Here is an 18,381-nt window from a genome sequence, read left to right as displayed (position 1 = left end):
GGATCGTTATGTTATACGCCGTGCGATTTCTTAATTAGTTCAGTAATAGTTCCTGACAAGTGTTATATCCCTGTGGGGTCATAAATAAGGCCAAATACGAGCTACGAGCCTGGGAAATGTGAGCCAGGTATAACTAATTTTGATCAGGTTGATCGTCTGTGAAATCAATGTGCGCCAATCAGTTTTCTCAGTAATTCAGCTAGCAATTCTCGTGCCGTGTTCAAAAAGATGTTTACAGTGGGGGTCAAAGAAAGAAAAACAAACGAACTATAGCATGCAGCTTCATCATCAGAGCGCATAATCTCTCGGAAGCGCATCATCTCTGGACACATCAGGGCACGTCGGGACAATAACACTCCGCCCCTTCTCTCTCTGTCTGCAGTTGGTGACCGCTGACGACCATCTAAACCACTCCTCGGACACTCCAGAGACGGACGTCACGCCTCCACACACCGACTCATGTCCTCCAACTCCTCCCGGACGGGTTACTCCCTCTGCGGCATCATCAGGAGCGGCGTCTTCAACATCGGCTGCTGCAGTGGAGACTTCAGCCAGACGGACGGTGACAAACCTTTGTCGGAGGATGCCGGAGTCGGAGCCAGTCATGGTGGGTTGTTGGGGGCTGAGCCCTGAAAAGGCCGATCAGTGACACACTAGCAAAGGACGAGGGGGATGTGAAGAGACGTCCGGCGCTCGGCGGTGGTGGCGAGCCTGATGATTCTCCCATCACCGCGCCGCCAACGCCGGGGGCAGTGGTGGCGCGGGAAGTGCGCCGGAAAATGCCACCGGCGCGACTGACGAGATCAGCTAATCTACCACTGAGGTCCGGGGGTCGGGTAAAACACACCGAAGTCGGGGTCAGTTCAGTGAGAGTTTTCATGCGCATACCAACACAGATTGGTGACCATAAAGATCTATTTTCATACAGTGTCTGCACCTAATGTTGTGCCTGGGTGACTGATGCGGTTAGACTGAGTTTGGGGCTAGGAAGTGGAGATCATGAATCAGACTGATTCGGTTTGAAAGCCATCATGTGAACTGTTGTGGAGCTATGAGCCAATGGTGAGCTAATTTAGGGCTACGAGCTCCATGGAGCTATGAGCCAGTGGTTAGATTTATTTAGTTATGAGCCAGTGGTGAGCTAATTCGGAGCTGGGAGCTCAGGGTGAGCAAATTGGAGACTATTAGAGATGAGCTAGTTTGAGCTATATGAAGCAGGAGTGAGCTATCATGAAGCGCTAAGCCAGTGGTGAGCTAATTAATCCCATTTGTTGGCGTGTATCGTTGGACAAATACCTCATTTATTTGTGACATCATTAAACACCAGAAGTTTTCTCTCTTCAGTGCAACACGACAACAACACAAGAACGCATGGCGGCGGCCATTACGGACAGGAGGACCTTAGTGGTGAGGGACCGTCCAACCAAAGGCGTCCAACCAACTTCTGAACTCCGGTCCTCATGCTACACGTGCACTTCTGCCGTACAAAGGCAAAACCTCCTATGTTTCGATTTTCGCCGATATTTTATTTTTCACTAGAGCAGTTTTTGTGTTTTTGGTAATTGTCGACGTAAGAAACAACAGATGTCACAAAATCGTATATCCTCGGAATCCTTAGAAAACGAGAAATTTCATTGTTATAAAATAAAATGACAATGCCAAATACTATCCATGAAAAGGCTAAAAGTAGGTTATGCCAGTGTAATTTTTATGAGCGATGCAAAGGCAAAAACACCTTTGTTGCAAAATGCCGTCAAAATCCCCTATGTTAAGAAATTATACCTTTCCCTTGCGAAGACAAAAACCCCTATGTTGCAAAAGGCCGTCAAAATCCCCTATGTTAAGAAATTATCCCTTTCCATTGCAAAGGCAAAAACTCCTATGTTGCAAAATACTATAAAAAAACACTGTGTTGGGAAATTAGGGCGTTGGAAAGCAAATACCTACGCGATGCTCATGTGGTGCGATTAAAGGCAAAGTATCAAATACGAATACCAGTGATATTGAAATATCAAATAATTTATTGCCAGTACGCTTCGTCGATGAAAAGAAAGTATGCTAGTTGTTATAAATCATTCTAATGCGTGGTTGTCATGTCCTCGCGAACATGACAGAAAGACAAAGTCTAAACAAAGCATGTATTCGTTCGTCAAAATGATCATACACGCAACATTGCGGTTACACAAAACGCATCGTCTGACGCTTATATTGCAGATTGATTGATCACATTGCGGTTACACAAAACGCATCGTCTGACGCTTATATTGCAGATTGATTGATGATTGATGATTGATTGATGATTGATTGATTGATTGATTGATACCACAAGCTATACCACAAGAAATCATCAAGACTGTGAGCCGATACAAATGCATCATCACAACACCAGGCAACGCTACGCCTATGTCTTCATCATGTCCCGATGTTCATCGGGTTCGTCGCCTTTTGCGTGACTGAGTTGTGGTGGCGAATGTCGTCCCTGCAGGCGCGCTTGTGCCGGCCGCCATCGTCTCCCAGAAGGCACGCTTGTGCTGCTCGAGATGAGGCACGAGCGTCTCGCAGATGGCCTTGATCTTTGCCTTCTCGATACCAGATATCTTCGATCTCATTGGCAGCGGCTCTTCTGCTGAAAACGTGCTCTTCGTTAGCTTGTATGCCATCCACGTTGTCCCTTTTAGGTCAGTCTTCATCATGAGGTCCTCGGACCCCCGCCGAACTCTCAGAGCCTTCAGGTCCGCCAGATATGGCCGTTGTTCGTCGCTTGACAGCGCCGCCAGTCGCTGCCGGCTGATCCCGTCCTCCACTTCTACCATGTTCACCTGTGGCCTCATTTGCATGGTTTTTGTGCCACTAGCCTCCGTAGCCTTGACATAGTCTTCAAAATCTTGTATCTTCCGTTGCTTGAACCTCTTTGATATCGTCTGATGTACAGCGTCAGCCGACATGGACGTGTGTCCTGTTTCCAAAAACTTCACTGTGATCGTGCTCGTTCTCGTCTTCGTAGAGTTGACCGTCTTCAGAAGAGCGCTGCACAAGGCCCAACTCTTATTCTGCGCACCACAATTATCCGCCCAGATGGTAACATGAGCGACGTCCCGACAGGCGGACTCGAGGTACAGCACATATGCTGCGGCGACCTCTTCTGCGCTCCGTCCAGCGTGTCCTTCGTGCCAGACTACGCACATACTGTTCTCCTTCTGGAGAGCCCTTCTGCTTGATTTATCTCCTTTGTCTGTCGGCATGAGGATGCTGAAAGTTTCATTGTAGCAAATTAGTCTCTGTGTGAAGATGGCTTCTTTCAAGGGAAGAATCGGAATTACCATGACTTTCATCATATCGGCTGACAGCACGATCTCATCATCACTCCATGTTCTATCTGCGTCGGCACGATACTCGTTTCTAGCTATCTTGGCTAGATCCATGTGTTCAGCGTGAGCGCAGCACTCACTACATCCTTCGATGTGCTCGGAGGGTTCCTTCGCCTGCCTTCCATGGCAGTCCTTCAAATGCTGGAGATGAACGGAGCATTTCGCACACTCTTCTCCCGCGAGTTGTGCGAACGAGATGTTCATCTCGCGCACGACCTTCCTGTATGTCTCGTAAGAGCACTGCCCACCACGGCGGGTGTAGTCTGTGTACATGTCACGCACAGTTACATCTGAGGGTAAGTACATCCTCTGAGGCGCATGCATATAGCGATAGTGGTGCTTGATTGGGTGGTATAAGTTGACGTGATCCTTGATCATATAGCGGTCAGTCTTGTTCGAAGGGCAGTGACACCCCCGCTCGTCTCCTGCCGGCCGGATCGAACCATCTTTGACGGCTGATAGGACAGCTTCAGCGTTATCAGCCGCGAACCCGAGTGTTGTCAGATAGAACGATCTGCACACAGTGACCGATTTGTCTCCAGATGGCAACGACCAGGAGAACGCCCTGGTACGCCTGGGATCAGATTCCCTCCGGTGTTCGGGACGACGAACATGCACGTCTGTTGACTTGACGTAAGTTCGATACCACTGTTGGCGTGCCTCACGGCTGAGCTGGTTGACCTCAGTGTTAATCTCGATCCGAGTGGATTCCAAAACCTTCTTGAAACACTCATTGCGGCATCCATCCTTGCACTGTTTTGGAACATTTAGTACCGGATGCTTCTGCGCGAAGTTGGCGACTTTCTGTGCGGAGGTTCTCGCTCTCTTCTTGACTGCCGTTTTTCTTCGCTTAGGTGGGGGTGAGCTGGTCGCTGGCGAGTCTACTTCTCCTTCTGCTTCCGGAAGATCATCTGGGTCAACAGTTTCCTCGGTCGTACCTTGCATGTCGCCGTGTGTGTTAGTGGCGGCTCTTGGCGTGAATATGCCTACTAACGGGGACACTTCAAGCAACAGCTCGTCTTCGCTCAGAAACAGATGTTCTACCGACTCCATGTTCGCGTCATTCATGGAAGTCAGTGGGTTCAAATATCTTTGCATTTCCGATGTCTCGGGCATTGCTTCCCTCTCTGGCTCCAGATATGCAAAGGCTTCGTCACAAAACAGCTCGTCACCAGGTCCGCCCGGTGCTCCGTCTCCGCCTGGTCCACTCGGTGTCATGCCTCCGTCCATTCCACTCGGTGTGCTGTCTCCGCCTGGTTCACTCGGTGTCCTGTCTCCGTCCGTTCCAGTCGGTGTTCCGTCTCCGCCTGGTCCGCTCGATGTGCTGCCTCCGTCCATTCCACTCGGTGTGCTGTCTCCGCCTGGTTCGCTCGGTGTGCTGTCTCCGTCCGGTCCAGTCGGCGCTCCGTCTCCGTCCGGTACGCTGGGTGCTCCGTCTCCGCCTGGTCCGCTCGATGTGCTGCCTCCGTCCGGTCCAGTCAGTGTGCTGTCTCCGTCCGGTCCAGTCGGTGCTCCGTCTCCATCCGGTACGCTCGGTGCTCCGTCTCCGCCTGGTCCGCTCGATGTGCTGCCTCCGTCCATTCCACTCGGTGTGCTGTCTCCGCCTGGTTCGCTCGGTGTGCTCTCTCCGTCCGGTCCAGTCGGTGCTCCGTCTCCATCCGGTACGCTCGGTGCTCCGTCTCCGCCTGGTCCGCTCGATGTGCTGCCTCCGTCCGGTCCAGTCAGTGTGCTGTCTCCGTCCGGTCCAGTCGGTGCTCCGTCTCCATCCGGTACGCTCGGTGCTCCGTCTCCGCCTGGTCCGCTCGATGTGCTGCCTCCGTCCGGTCCAGTCAGTGTGCTGTCTCCGTCCGGTCCAGTCGGTGCTCCGTCTCCATCCGGTACGCTCGGTGCTCCGTCTCCGCCTGGTCCGCTCGATGTGCTGCCTCCGTCCATTCCACTCGGTGTGCTGTCTCCGCCTGGTTCGCTCGGTGTGCTCTCTCCGTCCGGTCCAGTCGGTGCTCCGTCTCCATCCGGTACGCTCGTTGTGCTGTCTCTGTCCGGTCCAGTCAGTGTGCTGTCTCCGTCCGGTCCAGTCGGTGCTCCGTCTCCATCCAGTACGCTCGGTGCTCCGTCTCCGCCTGGTCCGCTCGATGTGCTGCCTCCGTCCGGTCCAGTCAGTGTGCTGTCTCCGTCCGGTCCAGTCGGTGCTCCGTCTCCATCCAGTACGCTCGGTGCTCCGTCTCCGCCTGGTCCACTCGGTGTCGGTGTCACCGCCTCATCTTCGACCTCTGTGAAAAGCGGGTTGATGGGATTCCTGAGTCTGTAATTACTATTTTCAGGGCCGCTGAATGAACTGAATGTACTCAATGTATGAATGTACTCAACAGACATGTTCGTGGATCCTAGAAATGGATCTGGAGATCTGATCCCATGGATCTGGATCCGATATCATATGGGATCATAGATCCGAGTCTCCATTTTGTCGAGAGATCCACTCGGATCATGGATCCGGCATTCGGTTTTGTCGAGAGATCCACTTGGATCATAGATCCCAAGCTCCCCAACCTGCTATCATCCAAGAACAAGATAGCAGGTTCAAGACCGTGATTCAGTGCAATATGTGACTAATGATGCCCAAGTTCAAGCTTAAATTGGTTAATTAACCGTTATTAACAGTTATAAGTGTCAAAAACTGTTTTTGTCGAGAGATCCACTCGGATCATGGATCCAACCTTTGGTTTTGTCGAGAGATCCACTGGGATCATAGATCCGACCTTCGCTTTCGTCCAGAGATCCATTGGGATCATGGATCCATGATTCCATTTTGTCACGGGATCCACCGAGATCATAGATCCACAGTTGGGATCCAAGAACATGTCTGGTACTCAATGAACTGAATGAATTCAATGTAAACAATTGATCCTAAAAGAAACGCTGATTGTTGTCTTTTTAATGTTTTCAAATACAGTCAAACATGGTTCATGTAATACGTATGTACTTGCACATTTAAAAGTATTTACCTTGCACAAGGCCGAAGCTTTTCGGTGGCTTGAAAACTATGACTCCGGTCCACAGTTTCTTCCCATGAAGCATCGTGACCGCTGAACCGCCACAATGTGAACCTCTAAGAGACGAGAGAGGCACGTAGTGCGATTGGCCCTTGCTGACGTCTTCCCACTGAACAAGAACATGAGGTCTTCCGGCCACTTTCCTGTTATATGCATAGGGCACGCCCCCTTTGCGAGGCTTCATGGCGATAGGTTACCTAAATACACATAAGTGACAATGATTATCGATTAATGTTTTAAATTCGTGAGGAAATCACGGTGAGAAAATTGAATCACAGTAACTATTCGACCGGTCGCGTCGGCAGGAATCAAAGCCTAAATCAACGCCAAGATCAAATAAACCGCCCGTTTGAGGCGGTAAAACTCGAATAAAACTCACCTGCGTTGTGAAATAGTGTACCTCCAAATGGAAGATACCGATTCCACATGGGCAAATTCTCCTATGTTATTCTGAAAAATGGGTTTGTATACAAAGGAGATTAAACAAAGGAGATTTCGCCATTTATCAGAACATCAGTGGTTTTGCCTTTGCTTTTCGGTTGCATTCCCAGAACATAGGAATTCCAAAAAAACTTAAGTCAAAATAATTCTTAAAATATACATTTTATTAATGGTCTGACAGCACCAAAATACGCGACATGGGAACACGAATCGAATGATATAAAAAACGCCAAATCGGCCAAAAATGAACATAGGAGGTTTTGCCTTTGTACGGCAGACTTGGCTCGAACTATGAAATAATAATAACTAATGGCGTTCCACCAACTCAGTCTCTGAACAAACGTAGATAAATCATGGTTAATCCACGCCATAGCTGTTCAAACAACAATACGGCTCATCACTAAACTAAACAATCGCAACATTGCGCGGATCAGAAGCATGTGGCGCATAGCCACAACCCAACAGAGATGACGTCAGCAACTGGGTCTGCAGTCGTTGCATCGTCAAGGTACCATATGTTCAGTGGCGATTTGAGGCTGCGTGCGCATGTGTTGACTGCCAGCACGAATGCCAGTCGGCATGGTGGCACGGTTTATTTACCAATGTATCCACCCCTCTCCTTCACACACGCCTGCATGCACTCAGGCATGCCACTGATCAGGTTGTCCAGCGTCTCGCGCGGGATCTTCCTCCACTCCAGGCGAGCTTGAGGCTGTCTACCAGGCCGTCCCTGGAGGTCGCAGCTCCAGCTGCCGAGCGTCGCAGCGTGGAACCACCACGCTGCCACGCTCGTTGGTGCTGCCACCCTCTAGATACACGTCCTCGTCGTGCTCGGCGCGTATCACGTGGTTGATGAAGGCAGCGGCGCCGGCGTTACACTCCAGCTCCAGTGGTGCAGCGGCGCATCGGCATGTCGACGTAGAACATGTTGGCGTCCAAATTGAAGACGTACGGCTGCTGTTGGCCGAGCTGCGAAGTTGTCGGCCGCGTGCACACAGTCACGCGGAACCGGTGCACGCCCGGCCACGGCTCCAGCGCCGGCAGCGTGATTGACGGCGGACTCGAAAAAGCCGTCGCCGGTCATATGCACTGGCAGCGGCACCGGCTGCTGCGGCAGCATGTACTCAGAATACGCGTCCAGGCGGGCCAGTATAAGCGGCGGGCACCGGCGACGAATCACGAACGACGAATGAATCGCTTCAACTAGCTGGATAAGCATTTCAAACATTCGAATTTATTGTTTTTTGAATGAGGCAACTCTCTGCAATAAACGAACAGACCATTATGTTGAGTGCACAGTAGGTACATACGGTCATGCTCAGGTATGCCCCCACGGAAACGAGTGGATGCGAAACGCAGGCACGAGATCTTGTTGCGGAAGGACACTCCTTCTTAAGGAGGGCGCGGAAGGGGAGGAGTTTAGGCTGGGTGGCATAGAAAGCCGACACTTGATTGACCAGAGCCATGAATGATCGAAGGTCGGTCACCGAGGTCGGCGTCGGAAACGACCGAATAGCCTCCGTGTGGGACGGCAACGGTCGGACGCCGTCAGGGCCCAGACGAAAGCCGGCCCAGTCCACGGTCTTTTCACAGAACACGAACTTGTCGCGGTTCTGGAGGATGCCGTTTCGGCCACAGAGCGTCAGATACTCCGCCGCATGTTGGAACATGCATCGAATCGTGGGCTGGTACAGGATGGAGTCGTCGATGACCCTGTCACAAGACTTCACATTCAGTGTGACCCGATCGAATCGGTGAGTGTAGGCATCTCCGGAGACCTTGTACCCTTGAGGGACGGTTTTGTAGCGGTACCTGCCCCATGGTGTCAGAAAGGTCGTGAGGTGGTGGTCCGATTCGCTATTCCAGCCCGACAAGAACTGGAATAGCACCATCTCCTCTTCGAAGCTTACTGCCCGGTCACAACGGCACTGTACGACCAAGTGACACTGTCGCGCCACCTCAGGCAGCCTCGCCGCGAACTGCGCCACGGGCTGACCGGGATCGTGCTTCATCCGCTGGAGCTTGAGGATGTGGGATAGCCGGTTCTCAGGTCGGTCTGCGATATGAGTCAGGAGTTGGTGCTCACTCAAGGATGTGAGTCCAGCACCAAATCGGGCGTACAACAGGCTGTACGCAGGCGAAGGCAGCGCCTGCAACACAGTGTCTGGGTCATCGCCAGATATGCCGGCCCTTCGCTTGTAGGTCGTGAGCTGCTGCCTGAAGACCCCCAGCGCCGTGTCTGTTACAACACCATCTGGCGAGACCTCCAGTGTTGGTAACTTGGCCTTCTCAGGGGCGGCAGCAGCGGTTGGTGGGTGCGACGCTGTCTGATGCATCTGCAGCAGCTGAATGCCCACTGACCCGTCAAGCGCCGGAGTCTGGAACCCACAGTTGGGCCAGCGGCACTGCAACTGGATTGCAGAGGGCATAGGTTGAACAGGAGTGGCCATAGCTGTAGTTGCAGGCTTGTCGGCTCGATCAGATAGCAAAACTTCAGTGGAGTTGCCTCATAGCTGGATAAGCATTTCAAACATTCGAATTTATTGTTTATTGAATGAGGCAACTCTCTGCAATAAACGAACAGACCATTATGTTGAGTGCACAGTAGGTACATACGGTCATGCTCAGGTATCAACCAACAGACTGTATCTCCGAACCGGCGACACGCCGGCCTCTGTCCTGGCAGCCCTCGAAACCGCATATCACCTCCTGCAGCTGTCCAGACGTCTCCCGACACCGGTCCGGATCAGCTGACTGCAGCACCACCGGGCCCCGGCGGGACGGCTCCGTGCAGCGCGTCCCACGGCAGCGCACCCACACAGCGTCTCCGACTGTGTATGGGCCCGTCTCCACCGCAGGGAGCTCCCGCGCCCCGGCCCCACCGTCCGCGGCCGTCCCTGGCGAAGCAGCCGGCAACCGCACACAGTCACTGGGCTCGTACCTGTACACGCCACAAAACGGGGCGCTGGCCACCGTCTCGCCGTCGCGGGGCGTCACGTTATACAAATGCACCGCCTCGGCGATATCGCACCGTTTCCGGGCGGCGATGACTTTCACTGTCCGGTGGCAGCGCTCGATGACACCGTTCCCGCTCGGTGCATGGGCCGCCCGGAACCTCACCGCCACTCCCCAGCGCGCGGCGAGCACGGCAAGCGGTCGGCCGCGGAACACAGGATCGTTATCATACAAGAGCTCCGCTGGGGCTCCTCGATCAAAAATTTCTCCTCCAGCCGCTGGATAACGCACACCATACAGTGAACCGCGACGGCCCGCAGTCGATCACACTGAGGTACGGATGGCCCCCATAATGAGTTATATCAATGGCCAGTCTTTGCCACGTCTGTGGTACACCCAATGACCCGTGTCGCCACTTAACTGGAGCGGGTCGATCGCTTGACAGACATCACAATTTTTCACCACAGCGCGTACCTGGTCTCTCGAGAAGCGGCCGATACATCGACGAGCAAAATACAATGTCCGTCGGACGCCCGGGTGACCCAGCTCGTTCGTGCACTTCAGCCACGCTCTCTGCACCATCGAGGCTCGCGTTTACAGCAGGCGGCTCGCCCGCTATGGCCGCGCTTACTGCCGAGGGTTCGCCCACCGCGGCCGCGCTCACTGTCGACGTCGGATCGTCTCGGAGCCACTCCCTGGGCACCCGCGTCAGTGCATCAGCGCGATTATCCGCCGATCGCACGAGCGACACGGTCAGACGGACCTCCAGCTCGATGACCAGCTGACGGATAATCGCCACACGCCGTCGGATGAGCAGCTCACCGCTGGCTTTAGTACGGAGGCGCGCGCGGCCACTGATCGCGTCGTCGATCCACCGCTTCACGGTCACCGAGTCGGTTCGGAGGTCGATACTCCGTGCCCCCCACGCAACAGCCAAGCTAATGCCTCGAATAGCGGCATCGAGCTCGGCCATATTTATATGTACAGTGTCGTCTCGCCTGAGCCAGCATGCGTCCTCGATCACCTCACCGTCTGTGTTCTCCAGGACCACTCCGGTGGCCAGCGAGCTGGCGTGTGTCCAGGCGACCACCTCGTCCCCGTCGACACACCACACGCCACGGGCCGGGTCGTCACTGGCGAGGCGACTCGCGATACAGTCCATCTGCTCACGCAGCGTGGCGTCATCAGTGATGTCATCCCATCCACGCGTCAGCTCATTTACACGCCGCTTGAGCCACGCGACCGCGGAACAAAGCCACCCACTCACTGGTACGTGGGCCACTAGCCTTCCGCACCACGCGAACACAAATCGGCGAGTCACACGTTCTGGCAGCGCGCTCACGGCATTGTCTCGCTTCCACCGCAGCTGTCCGTTCTCCTCGTGCACCCGCAGGCCCAGGAGCCGCGCTCCACTGGCCGCCCGCTCCGGCGGCTTACAGTCCAGCCCAAACTTCAGTGCTTCAATGGATCACAAACTTTCTTCAAGACAGGACTCAGAAGGTAGTGGTTCATGACCAAGAATCTAGAGAAGAGGCTGTGACCAGCGGAGTTCCGCAGGGCTCAGTATTGGGACCCATCCTGTTTGTGATATATGTCAATGAATTGCCCACTTTGATCCAGTGCGACGCTATCAATAATGACATGGACAACAAATAGCATACTGCTACCCCAAGTCCATTATCTATATACCTATACCTAACTGCGCAAAATGCGTCACCACGCGCTCGGCACTGACTATGTCCTCATTTACGAGAAGATCGTCCACATATGGGAGGACGGCACGCCCGATGTCGGGGTCCTGATCGAGCACAGCACGTACGACAGCCTTCATCACGAGGGGCGCGATATTCAATCCAAAACCTAGGCGGGTTAAGCAGAACCGCTGCCCCGCACCATCACCGTCTGAAACGGCCAGAGTCGCTCCTCCAGGTGCAGCTGAAGGTAGGCGCGCTTCAGGTCCACGACCGCCACATTTGCGCCGTGCTGGCGCCACTTGCGGAGCTGTTCCGCGCACACGTCGCTGTCAGCAGTGTGAGCCGTCACAAAGCCATTCAACTCCCGGTAGTCCATCACCGGTCGAACTTTCGCCCGATTGCGCTGCTCCACATCCATTAGCGGCACCAACCCTTTCGGCAGCCCCTGCCGCCGCTCGTCATACGGCACGAGCCACTTCCGCACTATCCAGTCGTCAAGCTCTGTCTCGAACTCGTGACGTGCGGCGGGCGGCACAGCATCTGGTCAGCACCTGGTCCGTTTTGGAGGCTGGTATCGTAAGTCGTAGGCTGCCTAGCTTTAGGGTCAGGTGGCGCCATTGGCACGTGCGGCGGGGGTCGTAAGTGTGGGCCGTCGGGGAAAGGTATTCGCTGCCGCGCAGCGCGCCAAAGAAGCCGAGCAGGACAGGCTGCGCGGTCAACGGGGTGCATTTGAGTCCGCCATAGCTCTGAGTGGAGCCGTCGCAGGTGGGACGGGGTCGCTGCTACACGAGGGGCTCGAGGGGCTCGCGGGATTTTGGCCGCGCCGCGCAGCGCTAGGCGAACCTTCTCGGTGCGTCCAATCCACGGTGCCCCGCGACGCACGTGCTAATGGTACACACCGGCCAGAACCGTTGAAATACGCGCGGCGGTGAGCCCGCAACGAACGAGGTGGGCGATGAATCTGAGCACTGTCCGCTCATCAGCGGGCGCGGCGATGAGTCAGTATATGCGGCAAAGCCGCCGGTATCGCCGCGCTCCCGCGTCATACAGGCGCCGCGCCAGCCCCGCTATGACCAGCTGTTCCGCCAGGCTGTCTAGATGACGCAGCCCGTCGCTGCGTGGCAGTCCTCCGTCGGGTTGACCAGAAACTCCCGAATGGCTGCCGGCGTTCGCGTTGGTGTGGGCCGTGCGGTCGGCTGCAGGGCCCGGAACCGCTCCTGATGCATACGGGACAGAGCGTCAGCTGTGCTGTTATCCCGTCCCGCTACGTCTAGCGGTTGGGCTTCTCCGTCAATTACCGGGGTTACATGAGCGATCCGTTCCAAATACGCACTACGCTAATGCGCATCAGCTCCCCACAAACGTATCTACGGCAACGGTTACATGAGACTAATTCGTTTTATCTACGTCAAACGGATCTTGTTTGGCTCACCCGGGCTGACTCCTCGACGGCCGGTAATTCGCATCACAAACGGAATAGGATTAGCGTACAGTCTGAGTCATGGCGCAGTTGCGGCATTTACCGGGACGACTGAGCTAAATTTTAAATACTTATATCATTTGATAGGCTCAAAACATTTAAAATTAACATGAAATCAAAAAATGAAAACAAAGTTTTCTTGTTTTAAGTCAGTGGGCACTGATTCGCCATGCAGCGACAGCAGGGTGGTCAGAAAAATTATCTATCAAAATATTTCATTCATTTTATTTCACATGCAAAGACTAAACCAAAATACCAACTTTTTTTGCTATTTTCTACGAGGCAGCCAATAAAAAAAAATGCTTAGTATTTTGCATTTTGACGCTTCCAGTCAGCAAAGAATAGTTCTTGTGAAATTCGGCCCGAATCGTGTGCCTCGGACGGTGCCTCGGACGTTTCGGTTACATGAGCGATCCGTTCCAAATACGCACTACGCTAATTCGAATCAGCTCCCCAAGAACGCATTCAGTGCACCGACTACATGAGCAAATTCGTATCAGTGACGTCAAACGGATCTAGTTTGGCTCTCGGCCCGATGCGCATTACAAACGGAATAGCATACAAATATGGCGCACTTCCGTAGCAATAGAGGTGACTAAATTAAAAATGTATTATCTTATGTCTTTTTTGCATTTAATCTGCTCGAAACATTCTCAATTAACTTAACAAAAAAAAGTTGAACATAAAGTTGTCTTGCTTTGACTCATTGGGCCATTGCCTCTCTTGATTCGTCTGTAGTGCTGTCAGAAAAATGTTTCAACTGAAATTATGTGGATATTTACTATTTGGTTTTCACTATATTTATTGTTGAAATCTTAACAAAATACCGACATACTTTTTTTAATTATTATTTCAAAGGAAGAAAATGAAAAAATACCTATTATTTTGCATTTTAATGTTTCTTTTTGCGAAGAAATAGTTCCTGTAATACGTATCTTGGTCCTATTCGCTTCTAAGCCTCTTTCTCAGCGGATTTTGTTCGGACCGCCGATTCGTATTAGCAGGTGGATACATGAGTCGGTAGTACGCTCCTGATTCGCATTAGCGGTGAATCCGATCGTGATACGTATTTGCTTTGCTCATGTAACCGCGGATCGGATCGCCGATTCGTACTAGCAGGTGGCTACATGAGTCGGTAATGCGTTCCTAATTCGAATTAGCGGCTAAATACGTATTTACTGTGCTCATGTAACCCCGATAAATGACGTGAGCCCGTTCCTGGTCCTCGTCAGGGCTAACGTCGGCTGTTGCCACTCCCCGGGTCGCTCGTTTGGCTCCGCTTCTGCCACTCCTCCTTGCTCGTCCCATGCTTCCTTGGGTGTCAAAACGCAAATGTCTCATGTCTCAAATGTCTTACTGTCTCGAACAATTTTTCTCCGCTCCAAAAACAACTCTTCTCACTTGATCGCTACTCGGCGGAAAGGGAATCTTGCCAGCGTTGCCAAGCGTGTGCTTGATTTCTTAAGTCGCTTTTTTACGACAAATTACATTGACTAGTCATCCTTGACATTAAAGTTTTATTTTTATATTTAGCCAGTTTCGTTCACTTACTCTTGCAAATATTTGTCATCGCCGACACAAATATACCTATTGGCTATTATCTTTTGTACCAGCAACGTAAGTTCACGGCACCCTGAGGCGCCCGCGTAGAAAACGGCGATGGTGGCACCGCCTGTTATTGGCGGGTTGTGCCCCCGCCGCGTGGTAAGGTAGAGGGCGCTGTCGTCGCCCGAACCTGAAAGTGATTTCATTTGCCCGGCAGCTAATGTCAAATGCACTAGAGTCAGTTGACCATAAATATATTTCCTTTTGTTACAGTATAGGTAAAGCTTCATCATTCAGCCTCCTATGCTTCTTGGCTCTGCATCCTTTTCCGTAGCTGTCATCATCAGAAGCAGAAGAATCATCGGTGTCGTGTTAGCTACCAAGACACTCGTGTTGTTCAGCTTCCAGCACCCTCTCTCGGTGGTGACTGTAGTGAACATTGTAAATATTGTTAACGGGATTCATACAGGGTATCGTACAGGTTCTGCATCTCCTGGCGTGTCCCCCTCTGCTGCAGACAAGCCGGCCGAGATGAAGTTCCTTGGAAAGTGGTTGTCTTGGGAGGGACGTCGGCTTCTTATAGATGTCGTACAGCCACAGACGACTCCATTGCAGCTACGGGTGGGCGAAGAGGGTGCCCGCGCTACGGCGGTCTTGGCGGCCTCACTGGCTCTGTTCTGACCTCTGTTTGACCTTGAGGGCCGCGTTATTTTCGTCGTTGATCTTCCTCCTGATGACGTCCCTCACCTCGGACTCGGGCATCTTCAGCCGTTTGACGAGGAACGTTAAAAAAAGAAACACACGCACAAAAAATATGCAAACATAAACACAATGCAGTATTTATTTTTTCCACAATTACTCCATATAATTAGTGTAGATGCCACTGCGACCGAGAACGTGTGTGTCGCCAACGTGTGAAAAGTCAGACGACGATCAACTCCCCGTCACAGCTTCTTCAAGAACGTGAAGGGCCCCAAGAGCTCCATGACGAAGAGCGGATGCTTCTTTTTGGGCTGGCCGAGCTTGTAGTTACTGGTCCCGCAGGACTGGTGCAGGCTGGTCTGGCAGGGCCGGTGGTTGGTCTGGCAGGACTGGTGCAGGCTGATCCGGCAGGACTGGTGCAGGCTGATCCGGCAGGACTGGTGCAGGCTGATCCGGCAGGACTGGTGAAGGCTGGTCTGCCAGGGCTGGTGGTTGGTCCAGCAGGACTGGTGGCTGGTCCCGCAGGACTGGTGGTTGGTCCGGCAGGACTGGTGCAGGCTGGTCTGCCAGGGCTGGTGGTTGGTCCAGCAGGACTGGTGGTTGGTCCGGCAGGACTGGTGCAGGCTGGTCTGCCAGGGCTGGTGGTTGGTCCAGGAGGACTGGTGGCTGGTCAGGCAGGACTGGTGCAGGCTGGTCTGCCAGGGCTGGTGGTTGGTCCCGCAGGACTGGTGGTTGGTCCGTTCGGACTGGTGGTTGGTCCGGCAGGACTGGTGCAGGCTGATCCCAGCCTGAAAATATCAGGAAGCTGACTCTGGTCAACAGTTTCTAGAATATTTCCTAGAATGAGTGTCGCTCAGAGACATTGCTAGATAACTTGGGTAGTTTCGACTTCCGCAGTTTCATAGTTTCTCCTGCTAGCATCCGAGTGGCAAAGACACAAACTAGCGAAGAACCGAGCTGCAGAATGGTGTAGAGTATAGAGCTCGTCGGTTGTGTCAAACTTAAGAATAATGATCTTAAAAGCGTGCCTCTTTTTGTCAAGGTCCGGCGAGCTGCTGTCGCGCCAAGTTGGAGAGCCCGTCGGCAATGTCCTCGTCAGTCACAGCATGCAGGTCGTAACAGTTGATCACTCTTCGACTGAGTTCTTGGAGCGGTGCGGCTCTACTGTCAGAGATATGGAAACGAGCTTCCGACTGAAGGACCGTCCCTCGGCGTACACGAAACAAGATACTTAAGAATAGCTTACATTCCATTCCATATTGTTGAAGATCCGATTCGTATTTTTATCGGAGATTTAACGACCGATGTCTTGCGCCTTCCTTTAACGAGCAAGACCATTTTCTTTTACGTATAAGGTCTCCGTGGTCGCGGCGTCAGCCGCCGCATCGCCGAGCGTTCCCTCGTGTAGGCTAAACACAGGTACAGAGACTTGTCGTGCGAGTCGTGGAACTCGATGCCTGACGAGAATATGCTGTGCACACAGTTCCCTGGAACAGCCCGTCGTCGTTCTCTACACTTTGTCACAAATGCCATGGCTGATTGCACTTGGGGCTCTTCTTTATGTTTCCTTGTCATAATGTGTCGCAAGTTCCTCTGCTTTGTTCCACAGAAAAACGTTATGTGTTTGCCCTAACGCAGGTGTATCAGATCCTCTTGGATACTTTTCTGCGCCCATCTACACGGTGCATCTCGAACTCGCTGTTTACCACCTCTGAATGCTGGGAGGACACCGTCCTGGCAGCCAGAGGACATTTGGTTTTGGCGACTGACTGCTAATACTTGTTGCACGCTGCTGCTACACCTTTTTACGGCCAAATATAGAAATAGTGCACACAGTTCAGAAATAGTGCAACCATTTCGACAGTTCGGCATAGTGCACCGCTTCTTGGGCCGAGTGCATGAAATTCAGTAATAGTGCACACGGCTCCGAAAAAGTGCAAGCAATTTAAAAGAGAATGCATTCATTTTCAGTAGTTGCGATTTCAGTTTCGCCAGAGTGCATTGCTTCGTCATATGCATTGGTATTCGGCGTACCGCAAAGCAATTTAGTTAACCTTCAAGCGAATTCGGTGCCCCATCTAGAAAATATTTTTGACAACGCTCTTGCTGTTCATCAAGTGTAGCGTGGTGCTGTTCAAACAAGCTGCTAATGAAATTTTACTAAATTATTGAAATTTTACTGCTAATGAAAATTAATGAGATTTTAATGAATGTAATGAAAAGGCCCAATTTAGGCGGCAGTGCACACATTTCAAAAATAGTGCAGGCGATTTCGACAGTACGGCATAGTGCATTGATATATTGAATCGCGGCACGATATTCGCCATATTGCAGCCATTTCGTCATAGTGCAGGTTTAAAGTGACCCAGGTTCAGGCATGTTAGACATATCGCACATTATTCGTCAGATCGTTTCAATTTCGGGGTCCCGCATGTAATTTAGGCACTGTTCAGTAACACGGCATTGCATAAATAAGTAATAACAATTTTTATTTGACATTTCACGCTACCTGAGCCTCCAATGACACTCGTAGTCAGTCAGCAACGCAAAAAAAGTCAAGTAGCCAGCTGCACTGCTCTGGATGCAAAAGGTAGAGGGTATTTAATGTTTCATCTGGGTGCCTTAGCTTCAATCATATAAGACATAGTGCACATAATTCGTCGGGTGCTTATATATTCGGCATGAGCAATATTTTTTTCGGCTTTGTTCAATCAAATTCGCCATGATGCTGAAAGGCGATAACAAGAATCCATAGCATTTCTGATCTTTTTGAACCAGCAACGAAGTTATGCACCCGATTCAGAAGCCCTGAATGCCACGTGACCGCCACTCGACCGTGTCACCGAGTTCTTAGAGCGAGACTAATGATAAGCTAATTCCTGAGAGCTGAAACTGCATTTGAGCAGGTTTTTGACCAAGATTCACGCTACTCTTGACAGGCAGATAGGGGCTTTCAAAAATATTTTCCCAATCCAGCAGCGAATTCACTTGAACATCGCCTAAATCGCTTTGCTGGACGCCGACTATCAGGCCACATGACGAAACCGTGCACTATGACGAAATTGAACCTACGGCTCATTGAATTTGAACGCACCATCTTCTAAATTGATTGCTCTTCATTTGAAACGTGTGCACTATTACCGAATATC

General features: G+C 52.0%; 1 protein-coding gene across 4 annotated transcripts in view; it reads left to right on the top strand.

The window, feature by feature from the left end:
* LOC122391316 (collagen alpha-2(I) chain-like) overlaps positions 1-18,381 on the top strand; it is a 58,070-nt gene that overhangs the window by 3,422 nt on the left and 36,267 nt on the right. The window contains exons 5-6 of one of the 4 annotated variants that reach the window (XM_043385111.1): positions 383-5,056; positions 5,165-6,641. In XM_043385111.1, coding sequence (XP_043241046.1) covers positions 4,472-5,056; positions 5,165-5,641 — 1,062 coding nt within the window. In that variant the 5' untranslated portion in view covers positions 383-4,471 and the 3' untranslated portion in view covers positions 5,642-6,641. Of the gene's footprint in view, positions 1-382; positions 6,642-18,381 lie in introns of those variants that run through there. The other 3 variants (XM_043385112.1, XM_043385113.1, XM_043385110.1) reach the window with 3 other exon arrangements.

This window comes from Amphibalanus amphitrite, unplaced genomic scaffold, assembly GCF_019059575.1.
Source record: "Amphibalanus amphitrite isolate SeventyFive unplaced genomic scaffold, NRLGWU_Aamphi_draft 000431F_arrow, whole genome shotgun sequence".
In the NCBI taxonomy this organism is placed as follows: Eukaryota; Metazoa; Arthropoda; class Thecostraca; order Balanomorpha; family Balanidae; genus Amphibalanus; species Amphibalanus amphitrite.
Note: the sequence above shows the minus strand (reverse complement) of the source record. Positions and strands in the feature narration are given on the sequence as shown.